The sequence below is a fragment of the Ahaetulla prasina genome, chromosome 14, assembly GCF_028640845.1.
Source record: "Ahaetulla prasina isolate Xishuangbanna chromosome 14, ASM2864084v1, whole genome shotgun sequence".
Classification (NCBI taxonomy): Eukaryota; Metazoa; Chordata; class Lepidosauria; order Squamata; family Colubridae; genus Ahaetulla; species Ahaetulla prasina.
Genome location: NC_080552.1, coordinates 20,972,298 through 20,991,091, shown reverse-complemented (window position 1 = coordinate 20,991,091; position 18,794 = coordinate 20,972,298). Strand labels below are relative to the sequence as shown.

The following is an 18,794-nucleotide window of genomic DNA, read 5'->3' as shown; positions in this document are numbered from 1 at the left end:
CAATAGAGAATATATATTCACTCAATTCCACCAGTAGCTATTGCAGTAATTAAGGGCAAGAAGGGCTAACGAAGTGTTCAAGAATTAAATCTCATGAAAAGTCCAGGCTGTTGTTAGTATGACAATCCCAACATAGATGCAAATCTATTGGGTTATTTATTTATCTTATTTATTTATTTATTTGTCACAACAGTATATATAAGCATAAGCATGAAATAACTATACGATGTGTAAGCATAAATATAATCATAAGTATGTGATAACTATATGAAATTGGATACAATCAAAGGGAACATTAGGACAGGAACGGTAGGCACTTTTGTGCTCTTATGCACGCTCCTTACAGACCTCTTAGGAATGGGGTGAGGCCAATAGTAAATAGTTTTTGGTTAAAGCTTTGGGGATTTTGGGAAGAGACCACAGAGTCTGGTAGTGCATTCCAGGCATTAACAACTCTCTTATTATCCAGCTCCAGTTGATTTCCTGGCCAGAGCAGCTAAATAGCTAACTGGGAAACCATATTGTTGCCTTAAAATGCCTTGTTTTAAGATTGGCACCCAAAACATCAAGCTTATGTAAAAATAACACACACACACACACACACACATACACATGGCCAAAACTGAGAGGAGATTTAAAAACAAAAAAACATTGATAGCATCTTGAAACTTCTTGCCAATGGATGAAGAGATGTTTTATTTATTTATAGTTAGAAATTCTCCTTACTCACGTCAAGAGAAGATTTGTTAAATATCTGCAACACATTTGCCTAAAGCAGAAAGGATTTAATAATAGCACTTACTTTGGGTTTCTATTTTAAAAGCAGCGTTAACAGTGTTGAGTTGGAAGGATATTTTACTTCCTCATTTTGACAGGCAAAGATTCTCGGGTGACGATTTGCCCCATTGACACTTCTGAGATTTCATTAATAGGCAAATAATTTCATAGACTTAAAGTTTCCAGAAAGGCAGGAAACCCAGTTCAACCCATCAAGAGTTCACGACTGTAAAAGCAGCTCATTTTATTTTATTTTATTTTATTTCATTTAACTCACTGTACTCGCAATCTTTTCTGTGCTTCGGGGAATGACATCAAAACATTTGTTCGCCTGAAATTAATAATGGTTAATATCCACTTCTGGGTGGAATTGAAAGGCCAAGACATTTTCTTGGTCTGGAATTCTTTTTCCTTTTCCTATCAGTGTTTCTGGTGACAAATGTTTCTTGCACGCCCAGCGGTTTTACCTTTAAGGGCTTAAGGTATGTGGGCACGAATGGCTGCAGACAGTTACAGATTATAGAAGGCACCAGTTCATTTTTCTCACGTTTTACGGTCTTTGCGATTAATGCCATAGACTATTTAACTGAAAAGACCATTTAACATTTTGCTATTATTACATGCCGAATATAACTGAAGAAAAGACTTTGCGATAATGTGACAGTTTAAAACCTACCAGGGTTTTTTTCACTTTGATGCCTACCATATGTGTCGGACCTTTAGTCCATTAATTCCAAGTCATCACGGTCAATATACTGTGAATTAGTGGGCAAGAGTTCAGATTCTTCTAGATTAAGTTCTTCTAAGGTTGATCTCTCCGCCAATGTATTTATTAATACATTGGCTGAGAGATCAACCTTAGAAGAATCTTTGCAGGGAGCCTTCCTGCTTCATCAGGAAATTCTAAAACAGAAGTTGAGGAATTTGTCTCCTGCTCGAGCAGGGAGGGGTTGGACTAGAAGATCTCCAAGGTCCCTCCCAATTTTATTAATACATTGGCTGAGAGGTCAACCTTAGAAGAGCTTAATCTTTGCAGGGAGCCTTCCTGCTTCATCAGGAAATTCTAAAACAGAAGTTGAGGAATTTGTCTCCTGCTCGAGCAGGGGGGGTTGGACTAGAAGACCTCCAAGGTCCCTCTCAACTCTGTTATTCTGTGATTCCGTAATACAAGAATACATGTAATACATGAATTCAGGATTTATTAGAAAATATTAGCTGGTGCCGGCTTCTTAAGGATCCGGCATGTTTTCCTAAATAACATAGACAAGATAGACGTTGTATTTCAGGAGTCAAAGAATCTCTTTGCTTTTCCCCTTTGAGATTCGAATTTGAAGTAGGTAAAACCAAATCCCCATCATTTTTTATCCACCCCAAAGAACCCGGTTTCTAAGTCTGCTTAAGAGAACATCCTCCAAGTACCAGCAAAGAAACATGAAAGGCCACCTCTGCCTTGAAAGACGTACCTAACCAGCGAAAACCGGTTTGAATTTCATGCAGTCACCATCAGACATTTACTCGGCGCACTGGCAGCCACTCTCCGCCAACAACCGCTCTCTCAGTGTGCGCTTGCATCTTTTGTTTTGCATAATTAGGCAGCTTGTTTGACAGTTTTAACAGCTTTTCTGCAGAAACTCTGCGCGCTTTGGAAGAAGAAGAGCCAGCTGTAACTCAAACTGGGATTTGAGCGGTGTGAAACGGCTTCCAATCGATGCACGAGTCCTAAATTCACTGGGTTGTACATAGATCTTTCGGCTTTTGTTGGCTGTTGCTTGAGCACGTTTATTCAGGTACATCCCTGCCTGGGACTCCAGTTATGTCGGAAAGCTGCCAGCTAGGCCAGAAGGAGGGGTCAAGTGAGGACCTAGCTTGGAATCCTTGTACGGCTGCGAGAGGCATAACTTTGATCTCCCTTATCTGGTCATTCCCACCAGTCTGGAGGAGGTTCTTGTCACATAGGCGTTAAACAATAAAGTTCCTGACTTTAGCTATTCACAAGTGGCTGTGGTTGCTTGGTTGCTTGCATCTGACAGATATATCTGAAAGAACGCAAGGATCTGCATTACTAGAAATTATGATTTGCATCCGGTAGCTCCCCATTGTTACAATAGCCTTTAGAATTGTTGCAGAGGCTTTCTATCGCCTCCATCGCTGTTGAAAAGGTAGCGTCTCTTTTCATTTGGAATTTAATAAACAGTCATAAGTAGAGCTTGTTTCCTTTCAGGGATCCCTTTTACCCACGCAAATCTAATTTAGTTCTTCAGTTAAGGCCAAGGTTGTAAGGAACCACGTCTTCGGCGATGTCGAAATTAAGTTCTTTTTTTCCACTTCAGCTACATCTGAAACGCAGAGCCCGGCTCTCCACAGCTCCGGTTTTAAAACGGCACCGAGCTGGAAATGCTTTTGTTTATGAAGATGGTCACACTGAGATTTTTTGATAGCTCTTAAGTACGCATCAGCTTCATAAAATATGAAAAGCAACGAGGGCAGATTTCAATTAAGGGTGTCAAGTACAATTACTACGTATTTCGTCTTGAGTAGCGAGGGTCAGCAATAATTGATATTGAGAGGAGACTTCCTGAGAGCACTCAGGGCTAAATTCTTAGTTGGGTTGGGCCCTTCTTTGATAAAGGAGATTAATCAAGATCTGTTATCTGGAGAGATAACTTAAGACTTTGAGACAAGATTGGGACCACTGTTCCTCTCCTCCGGCTGTCGTGATTTAAAGAAAAGAAAGCACTTCCTAGTGCTCTGCAAATCTATATCCACTGTTTGAGTTGGGTCAATTGCTTATAGGGAAGGGTGTAGCCTGTTCTTGTCTAGAGCAGGGGGGAGTCAAACTCAAATCCAACTCAAGATGTGTGTTGTGATCCGCCAGCAGCCTGAGGACCAAGCAGCGGAGTCGGACAGTGAGGAGGCTGGGGAGGACGAGGGGACAGTCCTGGAGTCAGGGGATGGCCCAGATGAGGGCTCTGCATCAGAGGCAGAAATGGGGCCAGGGCCATCTGGGAGTGATGCGCAGACTTCGGAGTCTCCAGAGGTGGACAGCAGAGATGCAGAGGAACAGGACTCTGTTCCTAGTGCATGCATGAGAAGAGTTGCCAGAAGGCAAGAGCAGCTGAAGCAAAAAGGACGACTTGGGAGTAAGGCCAGGAGATTATTGGCCACTCCCATAAGGCTTAAAAGAGCAGCAACGAGCCATTGGGTTCTTTGTAGAAAAGCAATGTTGATTCCATTGCTTCTTGTCAGTGACTCTTGAACTTTGTGGGGGGTTTTGCCAAGAAAAGCCTTTGGGAGGTGGCCAAAGACAACAAAGGTTGGTGATAAGGCCGAAGGACTGTTTGTGAAAAATTTGTTTTGGACTAATGTTTTGTTTTAATGAAATAAGTTTGTTCAGGACTGAATTGTGTTTGGTAATCACTACTTGGGCCTCGGTCACAACAATGTGGTCAGATCCAGCCCGCGGAGCTGTCCTGGAAAATATAAGGGGCCAGCCTGCGTCACTTCGACTCAGTCTACCCAACACAAAGAGGAAACATGCCAGCAGTTTGGGGAGTGGTGTCAAGCTGGCCACACCCACCCAATCAGCCACACCCACACCTGCCCAGTCAGCCACGCCCCCCCCCCGACCCACCCACCCCCGAGGTCAACCACAGCTCTGATGCAGCCCTCCATGAAATTGAGTTGACACCCTTAAGGCCTAGAGGAGCCTTAAACTCAGTAACCACATCACCAGAAACAGCTCTAGTGTTCGTTACTTGGTTGTTTCCATAATGACTTTTTAATCCCTTTGGGAAATAACCATCGTATCTGCTCGTTCTCTGTAGCTAGCCCAGGCAAGCTACTCAAAATCCACGCGCGACCTTTCATCTGGAAAAAGCATTGTGCTACCCTAATGTAGATCATGTGAATCAAACTGAACAGGAAGAATCTTCTTAGGGTCCTGGCTTTGGCCTTGGATTGAAGATATTCGGTTGTCTTAATTTGCAAAAAGCTTTCCTGATGCTATTTGGCCGAAAACAATGCGTGCTCCCTTTCCTTTTCTTCATCTTTCCGATTGGACAGGTGTATGCGTGCTTAATCCCACGCATTTTTAGAAATCCTGTCTTAAGGGTATTATTTCCCGCCCCCCAGTAACTGTATTCAATGTAATCTTTATTATATGGTATCTATGGGCATTTTCATTTCCTCTGCAGGAACTTTCTTTTAATCCCAATTATGTTATTACGGCTCTACCAACCCTAATCTGTACTAATGGCTGCCTTTAAAATGGTCGATCTCCACCACTGTAAGTGAGGTTCGAAATGCTTGCCTGAGTATTGTTTTCTGCTTGTCTGAGTATTATCAATTCTGATTTAAATCCTCACTCTGCCCTGTTCCATCATTCCAATCGTCTGCTTCCATGTTTTACAGCTTTCCGATTTAAAAACAAAATCTCCCCATATACAGTCGTGGCCAAAATTGTGGAAACCTTTTGGGAAAAGTGTATTTTCTAAAACTAGCTAATAACACCACTTTTTGGGGGGTGGACTAGTACCATAAAATTATATATCAATTGAAAGATAATTTAATCAAGAATGTAATGCAATGACTTTTATGAAGGATTTGCTATTAGAATCGCAGTTACAATATAAAGAAGAAAAAGGAAATGCATAGAAAAAAATGAGACATACAAAAATTATTGCCATAGAAAAAACGAGATACACAAAACTGATCACCGTGTCAGTTAATCCTTAGTTGGGTAACCTTTAGCATGAATTACAGCCTTACAATGTTTTCCCGTGGAGTGAACCAAGTCTTTGAGTTCTGCAGCCGTTCTAATGTGAAACCAAGATTGATTGAACGATTGATTGTATTAACTGGGTTTTATTGCTGGGTCGCTTCTGACTAACAAGTTTCTTTAGTCGGCTCCATAGATTTTTAATTGTGTTAAGGTCTGGGCTATTCCCAGGTCGTTCCAGCAGTGGAATAGGATTATCTTGAAACTCCCAAAAAAAAAAGTGGTTTTTATTAGCCATCAAACTTCAAAAATACACTTTTCCCAAAAGGTTTCCACAATTTTGGCCACTACTGTATGGACCAAGTTGCCTCCATTATACAAAACCAACAAACAAAAAAACCACAACAAATTCAAATGTGAAAATTGGCGTTTACCCCTATGTTAAACAGTGGTGCCATTAGCTGCATAAGCGTCGACCGAAGATTCTTCCAAATAAATCATAATCACAAGCCCAACTCAGCAGCGTTCCAATGTTACTTGACTTGGTCATTAACCCTGTCTACTTGTAACCATCTCGGCATCCTTCGGCTAGCCAGATTTCTTTGTCAAGTCTCTACTTGTTGATTCAAATTGCGAGGAATAACGGGTGTTTTATTTTCACAGAGAGCTGCCCCATCCACCCCAGAACCTGTTTGCCGCTTTGAATTCTTCCTTCAGCCGCAGCGTCATCCTCTCCTGGGTGAGACCCTTTGATGGAAACAGTCCAGTTCTGCATTACATCGTCGAAGTCTCTGAGAACAGTAAGTGATGGCCAAGACCTCCCTTCACCTCCGAATAGGGTTCCAACGGATGCCCTAATTAAATCATCAGCCTCAAGCCAAGCTTCAAAAGAAATCCAGTTATTTATTAGGAGCTTCATGTCGGCACGTTCCAAGTGAAGCCAACTCTGACCCCAAGTAATTTGTGGCCCAGACCTGACCCTGTTTCCCCCCCTCCCTCCAGGGTATGTTATCAGTCACATTCGCCAACGGAGCAATTTCGCGGGTTGTAGAGATCACTCTTCTCCGGCCGTTCTGGGTAACTCTGGGAGACAGCCTTGAGAGAGAGATGTCTGGAAAGTGCTTTTGTTTTTGGCTGCTGTGCTGCTTCACTGTTTTCCCATCCCCCCCTTGTCTATGGCAATTTGAGAGCAGGTCAGGGTTGCTTTGTGAGTTGACATTCTGGCTTATTCCTCTTTCTCATTGTCTTCGAAATAGCTCCTGTCTAGGCAGGCAAAGCATGCAAAACCCGGCACCCTGTGTTTCTTATTTGTGTGGATTTAAAAAAAAATAATAATTCCAATTTCGCTGAGTGAATAATGGTTTGTTCTGTGATGCTGGGTGTTTTAATTGGGAGCTTCCCTTCACCACATCTGCTTTTCCAGCTGCTGCACATCACGTGATGTTTGTCTTAATAAGCCCAGGGTGAGTGGCTTGTTATTCCTTGCTGGGAGCTGCCGTTGGGAAATCCAGGCACAGTTTCGAAATGTCGGCCGTGTCGATTGCATGATATTTTGTCCTTCTAAATTTCCCCGGTGATGAACTGGGCCAGCCTGCAAATTGTTGACCTGGCGCCTTATCTCCAGAGTTTAGCTTACAAAGTGATTCACCTGCGCTTCTGTGCCAGGGAAGCCCCTTTCTTTCCACCTCTAAAGAGTGCAGGAAAGAGTACAACAAGGATGGTCAGGGGTCTGGAGGCTAAATTGTACGATGAATGGCTAAGGGGGAAAAGGTATCTTTAACTTACAAAGAGAAGGCTTAGGGGAGACAGGATTGCCTCTGTCAGTGTTCCAGGTAATGCACCCAAAGAAAGCAGAACTCGGAAGCAGGTATGTCCCTCAAGGAACGGTTTTTCTGGATGCTTCATATTAGCACAACTGGCAAAAACCGACTCTGAAGGTTCCCGCGGTTTTCACCTAATTAAAAAGTAAAACTTCTCCCCTTTCCCCTAGTCATCAGTTTGTATCTATTGTGTGCTCATGTATTTATTTATTTTATTTTTATTTATTTTGTCACGCAGTATATATAAGCATAAGCATGAAATAACTATACAATATAAGAGCATATATATAAGTATGAATATGTAATAACTATATTAATTGGATATAACGAAAGGAAACAATAGGACAGGAACGGTAGGCACGCTGGTGCTCTTATGCACGCCCCTTACGGACCTCTTAGGAATGGGGTGAGGTCAACAGTAGAAGCTTTGGGGATTTTGGGAAGAGACCACAGAGTCAGGTAGTGCATTCCAGGCATTAACAACTCTGTTACAGAAGTCATATTTTCTGCAATCAAGATTGGAGCGGTTAACGTTGTTATTTATTGTTTTGGTTGAAGCTGAAGTATTCATTGGCTGGTAGGACATTGTAGCAGATGATTTTATGTACTATGCTTAGGTCAGACCAAAGACGGCGAAGTTCTAAATTGTCTAAACCCATAATTTCGAGTAAGGCATGAAGTATTTTGTTGCAAGCAGATGAGTAGAGAGTGTTAGGGAAGGGGAACATGTGGCTTTCAAAATATTGCCAAACTGTGACACACACATGCTCCTTATCACTAGCTCAGCTGGTGGGGGTCTCTTAGAAGATGTAATCAGCCATATTCAGATGCCACACAGGTTCCCAGTTCCTTCCTTGTGCAATTTCTTCTCAACCCACCCAGTTACCTGTTTGTTGCCATACATGCTTAATGTCTCTTTCCCTTTTGTGGCTTCCTTCAAAAATGAGTAAGAAAGGAAAATGGAGGCGCGAGAAGTGCTCAAGGAAAAGTTGTGTGTGCTTCTATCCAAGAAATCAAAGACCTCAATAGCTAGCATTCATCCCTTGATGGTCCTGATGGACCCATCTAGGATTTCTGCCGACAGTTACCTCCCATTGTCCGGTATGTCCAGTGCGCGCCCACAGGGAGGGTCTTCTTAGGGTGCCGTCGGCTAGTCAATGTCGGCTGGCGGCCCCCAGGGGAAGGGCGTTCTCTGTGGGGGCCCCGGCTCTATGGAATGAGCTGCTGGTGGGACTCCGTCTCCTCCCTGATCTCCGGACCTTTAAACGCGAGCTCAAGACTTTCTTTTTTCACCAAGCGGGGCTGGCCTGATTGATTTTAGTATGGGGGGTTTTAGTGGGTTTTAATAGGGTTTTACTAAGGTTTTAGTTTTGATAAATTTTAGCTAATATTTTAAGTATACAGCGATTGAATCAGTTTTTTAAATTTGATATTGTATTTTAATTTGTTAGGATTCTTGTTGTTTTATTGGCTGTACACCGCCCTGAGTCTTCGGAGAAGGGCGGTATAAAAATATGAATAAATAAATAAATAAATAAATTTCAAAAGGTATCTACATTTAGCTTACTCTTAGATCCTGAACGAAGCCCTGGTGTCTTTGCGATGCTTCTGACTTGCCTTTTTTTTTTTTTGTTTACATTTATACCCCGCCCTTCTCCGAAGACTCAGGGCAGCTTATAGTGTATAAGGCAATAGTCTCATTCTATTTATATATTTTTACAAAGTCAACTTTTTAACAACCAATGCCTGATACCTCAGTTGTTCAATTGTGTTTCTGATCAGCCTCCGTGCCACCGCAGTATTCCCGTTTTTCCCAATCTGAGTGGGTCAGATGCCATCCAGAATATGAACCTTTGCTAGAATCCAACTGATTGACTAAGGCAGGATTGTCAACTGGAAAAATGTAACAATTTACCTCTAAAATTCAGTAAGAAGCTCAGCAGCGGTTTGATAATATCCTACAAAAATTGCTTCGGTAATCCTGGAGAGGATGAAGAGATTTTTTTTTCCCCCTGAACTCTCACACGCTGTCAGACAAATCCTATGATTTTATTTGATAACATCATAATCTGCCGGCGTATCTCAGTGCCCATCAAATACATGCACCTCGCTTACGCTTTTGTTATCTGAAAGCACACATACAAAAAAGGAGAGAAAACTGGAGAACGGATGGTGGATCTTCAATACAACGGTATAATTGGAGGAAAAAGGAAGGGAGTGAGATTGGTTGGATCAATTCTATATATATAAAAAAGAAGAATTGGGGTTTCATATCTGAATTGTCTACGGACCGTTATACTGACGTGAAAGTACAATATGTAGGAACGTCCCAAATACTCTCTTGCAAAGGAAGACAGAGGCAGGGTTATTCTCTGTAATTCTCCAGGAGTCAAGAGATATTTGTAGACAGGATGCTGTGGGGTTTGTCGGTTGTGAAAAACTTAACACAAGAGTTTGATGTTTACCGTACGGTGCAGCTCCTCCCAATTGGGGTTCTACAGTATCGTTATTTCGAGTTTCTCTCCTTTTGATTTCCAAAGCTTGACTGGCTTTCTAATAACATATAACTTATAGCCAAAACAAAATCCTTAATTCAGCTACTATTATTAAGAGCGCTTGAGGAACCTGAATCTTCTTAAGTATGAATTTAAGGTGGAGGATGGTAACCAGCGGTGATCTTCTTCAAATTTCTAGGTTCTTCAAATTTCTAGGTTCTATCATATCGCAAGATCTAAAATGGACAGCTAACATCAAAAACATCATTAAAAAAGGACAACAAAGAATGTTCTTTCTGAGCCAACTCAGTAAGCTCAAACTGCCCAAGGAGCTGCTGATTCAGTTCTACAGAGGAATTATTGAGTCTGTCATTTGCACCTCTATAACTGTCTGGTTCGGTTCTGCAACCCAACAAGACAGACACAGACTTCAGAGGATAATTAGAACTGCAGAAAAAATAATTGCTACAACCTGCCTTCCATTGAGGACCTGTATACTGCACGAATCAAGAAGAGGGCCGTGAAAATATTTACAGATCCCTCACATCCAGGACATAAACTGTTTCAACTCCTACCCTCAAAACGACGCTATAGAGCACTGCACACCAGAACAACTAGACACAAGAACAGTTTTTTCCCAAAGGCCATCACTCTGCTAAACAAATAATTCCCTCAACACTGTCAAACTATTTACTGAATCTGCACTACTATTAATCTTCTCATAGTTCCCATCACCAATCTCTTTCCACTTACGACTGTGTGGCTGTAACTTTGTTGCTGGCAATCCTTATGATTTATATTGATATACTGACCATCAATTGTGTTGTAAATGTTGTACCTTGATGAACGTATCTTTTCTTTTATGTACACTGAGAGCATATGCACCAAGACAAATTCCTTGTGTGTCCAATCACACTTGGCCAATAAAAAATTCTATTCTATTCTGGGGGTTCGCAGGGGTTCGGGAGAACCTCCAGCTAAGGTTCTGTGCAGTTCGAAGAACCCCCAAATCCCACTCCTGGCTGGCCCCGCCCACCCCTCCCCTCCCCTCCCAGGAGTCCCCACGCAGCTCGTTTTGGATGCAGGTAAGGCAGGGCATGCGCGGAGGCTCGGGGAGGGCAAAAAATGGACCTACGGGAAGTTTGGGAAGGCCAGATACGGGCTTGTTTCCAGCCTCCCGAGGGCCTCCAGAGCCTGGAGAGGCCGTTTTTGCCCTCCCAGAGGCTCAAAGAAAGCCTCTGGAGCCCAGGGAGGGCAAAAACACTCCCCTGCCATGGGGCAGGAGTCCAACTAGGCCACAACCATCATGGCCAAAACTACCCAGCAACCGGGCAGAGAAGCCCTTTGCTAAAATTTTTGAAGCCCACCCCTGATGGTAACCTATAGCTGCTAAATTTATATTTTTTTTGGGGGGTGAGGGATGGGGGGAGATTGTAGGAATTCCCTCCAAGTACCATTTCTGAAAATCAAAGTTGTAGTTGTTTCCGCGCAGCTTACAAAACGATAATTATTATTCAGAGCAGGTATAGCGTATTAGCAAATATGTTGTCAGCTTCCTTTAAACAAGACAGGGAGAAACAGTCAACCTGTTCTGTGTATTCTCAAGAATACTCTGAAAGTCAACATATCCTCCGCTAAGGTTAGAGGAATTACAGTAGAAAACCTCGCCACTTAGTGTAATTTTGGTGGCACGCATGGGAATGTATTTTATCGCCATCCGAATATTGCCTTCCATCTCTTATTTCAGCGGCGAGTTGGGATTTATACCAGCGTTATCTGTAGATACATTCTGGTCAAAGTAATTTGCAGAAGAGATCATTTCAGTCACAATCGCTGTAATGAATAAAAATTACAGATGATTTAATTTAAGTGATTGTTTTAAATTGGCCTGTGTCAGCTCGGTGGCCTCCAGAACGGGTAGCTCTGGAGCTTCTGCTTAGCATTTGGGCTGGATAAACTGCTCGTTTTACTTGGGGGTTAGGATTTGGGACCCCTGTCAGGCCATTTTCTCAATGCATGGTGGAAATAGCTGTTCAGGACATAGAAAGCAACCGTGAGGACAGTATGAGGAAGCGGAAGATCAATGACTTGGACGAGGGGATAGATGGGGAACTCATCAAATTTGCAGATGACACCAAGCTGGCAGGAATAGCCAACACTCCAGAAGATAGGCTCAAGTTACAGAAAGATCTTGACAGACTTGAACACTGGGCGCTATCTAACAAAATGAAATTCAACAGTGAAAAAAGTAAGGTTCTACATTTAGGCCAAAAAAACAAAATGCACCAGTACCGTATATGTGGTACCTTGCTCAATAGTAGTACCTGTGAGAGGGATCTTGGAGTCCTAGTGGATAACCATTTAGATATGAGCCAGCAGTGTGCAGCAGCTGCTAAAAAAGCCAACACAGTTCTGGGCTGCATAAACAGAGGGATAGAATCAAGATCACGTGAAGTGTTAGTACCACTTTATAATGCCTTGGTAAGGCCACACTTGGAATATTGCATCCAGTTTTGGTCACCACAATGTAAAAAAGATGTTGAGACTCTAGAAAGAGTGCAGAGAAGAGCAACAAAGATGATTAGGGGACTGGAGGATAAAACATATGAAGAACGGTTGCAGGAACTGGGTATGTCTAGTTTAACAAAAAGAAGGACTAGGGGAGACATGATAGCTGTGTTCCAATATCTCAGGGGCTGCCACAAAGAAGAGGGAGTAGGGCTGTTCTCCAAAGCACCTGAGGGTAGAACAAGAAGCAATGGGTGGAAACTGATCAAGGAAAGAAGCAACTTAGAACTAAGGAGAAATTTCCTGACAGTTAGAACAATTAATAAGTGGAACGACTTGTCTGCAGAAGTTGTAAATGCTCCAACACTGGAAATATTTAAGAAAATGTTGGATAACCATCTGACTGAGATGGTGTAGGGTTTCCTGCCTAGGCCGGGGGTTGGACTAGAAGGCCTCCAAGGTCCCTTCCAACTCTGTTGTTATGTTATGTTATGTTATGTTATGTTATGTTATGTTATGTTATGTTATGTTATGTTATGTTATGTTATGTTATGTTATGTTATGTTATGTTATGTTATGTTATGTTATGTTATGTTAATCCTTCCCTCCGTCTTCCCTTTTCCTCAGAAAGCAGAACGTTTCAGTGGTATTGAAATAGAAATTTCTGAGAGTTGCATTCATTACACTGAAAGCTTTCAGCGCCATTACCACTAGAATAGAATAACAGAGTTGGAAGGGACCTTGGAGGTCCTCTAGTCCAACTCCCTGCTTAGCATTTCAGGCAAATGGTTATCCAGTCTCTTTTAAAACTTCCAGTTTTAGAGCACCCACAACCTCTGGAGGCAAGTCATTCTACTGATGAATTGCTCTCACTGTCAGGAAATTTCTCTTTAGTTCTAAATTGCTTCTCTCCTTTGTTAGTTTCCACCCATTGCTTCTTGTCCAGGTGCTTTGGAGAATAGCTTGACTCCCTCTTCTTTGTGGCAGCCCCTGAGATATTGGAACACTGCTATCATGTCCCCTTCTTTTCATCAACTGGACATACTCAATTCCACCAACCGTTCTTTATATCTTTTAGCCTTCAGTCCCCTAATCATCTAATCATTGCATGCATGCAACTCATAAGTAGGGTCAATAGAGTTACTGATGAATTGCATTGAAGAAAGGGTAACCAGTTCCATTCCACCTTCAACCTGGAGTACAACTCAACCTCAGGAGTAAGCTCCAGCTGTCTTTTATGGCATGATGGTCTCTGCAGAGTGGAGTTTGTGATCAAATACTCTCTATCCATCGTGGGATACTTAGGAGCGAAACATTTCAGGCTGTGTTCATCACAAGGGAGAAGAACCTGGCAGGAGAACACCTTGTTGATGTTGATGTGACAGCTGATGCCAAGTGAGAGACGCCATGACGGTCCACTGAGTACTTTGACCCAAAGCTGATATTGTCACATCTACCAGACTTCTCTAGAACTTCAGGATTGGCCAAGGGACAGTTGCTTAGGAAGGACAAAGGCAGTGAAATTGGCCAGGGACATTTATGTAACCTTTCCATTTCTTCTGAAAGCAAAATGGAAAAAGGATCAGAAGAAATAACCCAGTCCCTGGAATTGCCACGTTCTTTTTTATACTGTTGAATAAGTGTTTTTTTGTTTTTTTGTTTTTTGTATTCTGTGCTTCAGGGAGAAGCAGCCTTTGAAAAGGGTTAGTTTGATGATTAGGAGAAGCTTGCTGTTTAAATTTTTTTAAAAGGTCCTCCGTAAACCGACTAGGTTCCTTGGGCCGTGCGGAAAAATACCATCTTTTCCTTCAAACTACTATTTTCCTTGCAAAGCCAGAGTGCCCGGGAGATGAATAGGGTTCGTTTATATTAGTTTTTAGCTTAATCTCTCTTCTTGCCAGATCTTTTATCTTCCACCATGGAAGTGAGGGCGGGAGAAGGAAGAAAAAAAAAAGAAGAAGAAGAAGAAAAGACTAAAGCATTCTACAGATGCAGCGTATAAACAGAGCACAATTTTAAAGCTGGGCGGAGAGATTAATAGGTTGTTGCTCGGTTGATCAAAACGGCTCAGGTTAAGCACTCTTGAATGGTGTTTACACTTGCAGTAAACAAATGGAACAGAATAGCTTCAAGAAACAGACCGGTGACAATTAGCTCATTTATGGTCATTCAATATTCTAGTTAGGGTCTGCTCTTCCATTTTCTTGATTAAACTTCTTTAAGTTGCTTACTAATTCTGCCCCGGCTTTCTTTTTTTCCTTCTTATTCATTTTTGTCACATTCTTCGGACACCAACACAGCGACGAAATCCTCTTTTGATTCATAGCAGCTCATCTGTAAAAGGCAGAGCTGTAAGAACAATCTATATGCTTCGTGGAAGATGGAGAAATGGACGGAACAGGCCCGGTGGGGAATTGCTGACAATCCTTACCTAGACAGATTGCGACTCCCTTACCAGGCAGGCGGGGAACATTTGAGGGTTGTGGTCCCAACACACCTGAAGGGTCACAACAGAGGTGGGTTTCAGCAGGTTCTGACCAGTTCTGGAGAACCATGAGCAGAAATTTTGAGTAGTTCGGAGAACTGGTAGTAAAAATTCTGATTGGCCCCTCCCCCATCTATTCTCTGCCTCCCCAAGTCCCAGCCGATTGGGAGGAAATGGAGATTTTGCAGTATCCTTCCCCTGGATTGGGGAGGGAATGGGGATTTTGCAGTATCTTTCCCCTGGAGTGGGGAGGGAATGGGGATTCTGCAGTAACCTTCCCCTGGAGTGGGGAGGGAATGGAGATTTTGCAGTATCCTGCCCCTGGAGTGGGGTGATTTTACAGTATCCTTCCCCTGGAGTGGGGAGGGAATGGGGATTTTGCAGTATCCTGCCCCTGGAGTGAGGTGATTTTACAGTATCCTTCCCCTGCCATGCCCACCAAGCCATACCCAAAGAACCGGTAGTAAAAAAAATTTGAAACCCACCACTGGGTCACAAGTATTTCCCCACCATCAACAGCAAACACAGCGAGGACATCATATTTGCTTAGCAGGCGTGGGACCACATCCAACCCCTGCAAGGAGTCGGTGTCTCAACACTTCTTACCTAGACGTTTCCACTGCATTCGTTGAAAAGCACCCATGCTTAGGGACTGAAACGTTCTCAAACCATGGCAGCCACGATCCAGCTTGAAGCTGATGTAGCTCTTGTGGAGAAACCAAGCAACCTTTCTCAGAAAAAGACGAGGAGGAGAGAAGGGGCTGCACCAGATGATCCATGCAGACAGTAAGGACAATTAACCAGTGGAGGAGAAGTTGCGAGCGCTCCATCACTGGAGGTTTTCAAGAAGAGACCAGACAGCCATTTGTCCGGAATGGTCTAGGGCCGTGATGGTGAACTTTTTTGGCATCGATCAAGACGAACTTCCAGTTTCCGGCATGTGCATGCGCACCAGCCCTCTGGTCTCCTGGTTTCTGGCATGCCTGCATGTACGAAGACCAGGAAACTGGAAGATCATCTTCCCAGCGCGCGCATGCAAACCGGACAGCTGCCCTTCTGTTTTCCGGTGCGTGAAGACCAGCTGGCCGGCACATATGAAGATCAGCTGGAACCCAGAGGAGCAATTGGCAATGGCTTGCATGTCCAGAGAGATGGCTCTGCGTGCCACTTCCGCCACGCGCGCCATAGGTTCGCCATCACGGGTATAGGGTCTCCTGCTTGAGCAGTGGGTTGGACTAGAATGACTACAACTTGTTGCTGGCAATCCTTATGATTTATATTGATATATTGATCATCAATTGTGTTGTAAATGTTGTACCTTGATGAACGTATCTTTTCTTTTATGTACACTGAGAGCATCTGCACCAAGACAAATTCCTTGTGTGTCCAATCACACTTGGCCAATAAAATTCTATTCTATTCTATTCTATTCTATTCTAGAAGACCTCCAAGGTCCCTTCCAGCTCTGTTATTCAGCCAGCCCTTGTCATTTCAGAAAGGTTCCCCATTTTCCAAATTTTGTGTGTGTGTGTGTGACTCTGGAGCATCTTATGATACCGATGAGAGAAAGGAATCCCATTCAACCAGCGCGGAGGCAGATGGCTTTCTAATAATAATAATAATAGCGGGCGCAGCCTCAGTTGCAAAGGAGGCGATTCTGCTTTGCTTCATACCGATTTCATGCTTTTCATTTCTTCATAGCCTTGCAGGGAAGAATCGGCACCCGTGAGCCACAGGCATTGACAGCGGAATAGATTACGGCCCTCCCAGCAAAGCTGCCTTACCTTTGAGGTTTCTTCTTTGAAAATGGCAGGCCAAGTCACTCTCCCACAACACACAACACACAACACGCTCTTCCCCACCCCCAAGCATACAGGTTTCCCAGCAGAGAAAACTCTTCCAGGCTGGTGGCACCGAGCCGACTTGGAGGAGAAAGTCACCGTTCCATACCTGCGTGAAATGCGGGCAAGGAAGATATTCCAAGCTAGCTGCGTGCGAATTCCATCAGGGTCCTTCCGTCTGCTCGGCTGCTGGGTGTGGTATTACAAATGGACTGCCAAACAGATGGGTTGAGAAATACACAACCCATCTGTCTCCATCATGCTCATTTCCTCCTTTATTAAAATGTTAATGAATACAGTTTTTATTTATTGCGGGGTGACACATGTGGTGTCACTCTCTGGTGGAGAAATGTTCCATCAGCCTTAACTATGTGGACACAGAGAGAGAGAGAGAGAGAGAAGCTGCTTTTCTTCCGCAGATAGAAACCTCTGTCCTCCCTTCAGGCTGGTGCCAAGTCGAGCTGAATTGGGAAGCTGCGGGATCTAAAAACTCTAGTTTTTTTTTGAAAAAAAGTTGGAGAAAAATTGTAATCATTTGCGATCAATTCATGTGCTTTCGGGAGCTGAGTCCCGTGCAACACGCCAAGAATGCAAAGTAAAGTGGGGGTTGTTGTTATTGTTAGTTGCAAAGTCATGTCTGACCCATCGTGACCCCATGGACAATGTTCCTCCAGGCCTTCCTGCCCTCTACCATCCTCTGGAGTCCATTTAAGCTCACCCCAACTGCTTCAGTGACTCCATCCAGCCACCTCCTTCTCTGCCGTCCCCTTCTTCTTTTGCCCTCAGTTGTTCCCAGCATTAGGCTCTTCTCCAGTGAGTCCTTCCTTCTCATTAGGTGGCCAAAGTATCTGAGTTTCCTCTTCAGGATCTGGCCTTCTAAAGAGCAGTCAGGGTTGATTTCCTCTAGGACTGACCGGTTGGGTGGCCTTGCAGTCCAAGGGGATCGCAGGAATCTCCTCCAGCACCAGAGTTCAAAGGCCTCCATTCTTTGGCGCTCAGCCTTCCTTTATGGTCCAACTTTCAAGTGGGGGTAGATCTCTGGAAAATTTTTAGTCATACACATACATTCACACTTGCACACAGGGTTTTATTAATCCACCTTTCTTTCTTTTTTTTAAAATTTATTTGCATTTATATCCCGTCCTTCTCCGAAGACTCAGGGCGGCTTACATTATGTTAGCAATAGTCTTCATCCTATTTGTATATTCATATACAAAGTCAACTTATTGCCTTCCCAACAATCTGGGTCCTCATTTTACCTACCTTATAAAGGATGGAAGGCTGAGTCAACCTTGGGCCTGGTGGGACTAGAACCTGCAGTAATTGCAAGCAGCTGCTGTTAATAACAGACTGTCTTAGCAGCCTGAGCCACAGAGGCCCCTTTCAATCTTGTACCGGTCATCAAAGAAACCCCACCCCATGAATGAATAAAGTAACTGATGGAAAAGGGCTGTGGAAGAGGAATAAAAAAAGATACTTTGATGGGCTTGGAGTGGGATGTGGGCTCCTCTGGACGTATTTTCTGGAAGATAAAATAAATATTCTAGGGATGTAATGATGGAGGAAATGGTTTTAAGCAAATACTCTAGGAATGAGATTACAGAGATGTTTCTAAGCAAAGATGAAATAAAACTAATCAAGGAGAAAAGCAACTTGGAATTATGGAGAAACTTCCTAACAGTGAGGACAATTAAGCAGTGGAACAGCTTGCCACCAGAAGTTGTGGGCACTCGGTGACTGGAGGTTTTTAAGAAGAGACTTGACAGCCACTAGTCTGAAATGGTATAGGGTTTCCTGCTTGAGCAGGGAGTTTGATTAGAAGACCTCCCAGATCCCTGCCAGCTGTATTCTGATTGATTGATTCTAGGAATGAGATGACGGAGAAAGGTTCATGGTATGAGTTAAGACAACTGGATGCTTTTGAGGGGATTACGATACAAGGACAGGTTTTCATTTCACTCTTGTAAAATCCAATTGTGCTTTCTAGCAGGAATCCTGAAGGCAGATAAAAAACTGGAGGGTATTGATTGTGTGAATGTCTCAAACGGTTCGGTGTGAGAGCATGCATGGCTTTGCTTTAGACCCAAAGGAGTGGAGGGAAAGGGGCGAATTATCCAGTTTGGAACCATCTTCCTGTTAGTAATTTACTGC

General features: G+C 43.3%; 1 protein-coding gene across 4 annotated transcripts in view; it reads left to right on the top strand.

The window, feature by feature from the left end:
- Window positions 1–18,794, top strand: part of SDK1 (sidekick cell adhesion molecule 1) — a 503,056-nt gene that overhangs the window by 306,546 nt on the left and 177,716 nt on the right. For all 4 annotated transcript variants that reach the window (XM_058157083.1, XM_058157082.1, XM_058157085.1 and 1 more), the window contains one exon: window positions 6,158–6,294. In XM_058157083.1, the coding sequence (XP_058013066.1) occupies window positions 6,158–6,294 (137 nt within the window). The remainder of the gene's footprint in view (window positions 1–6,157; window positions 6,295–18,794) is intronic.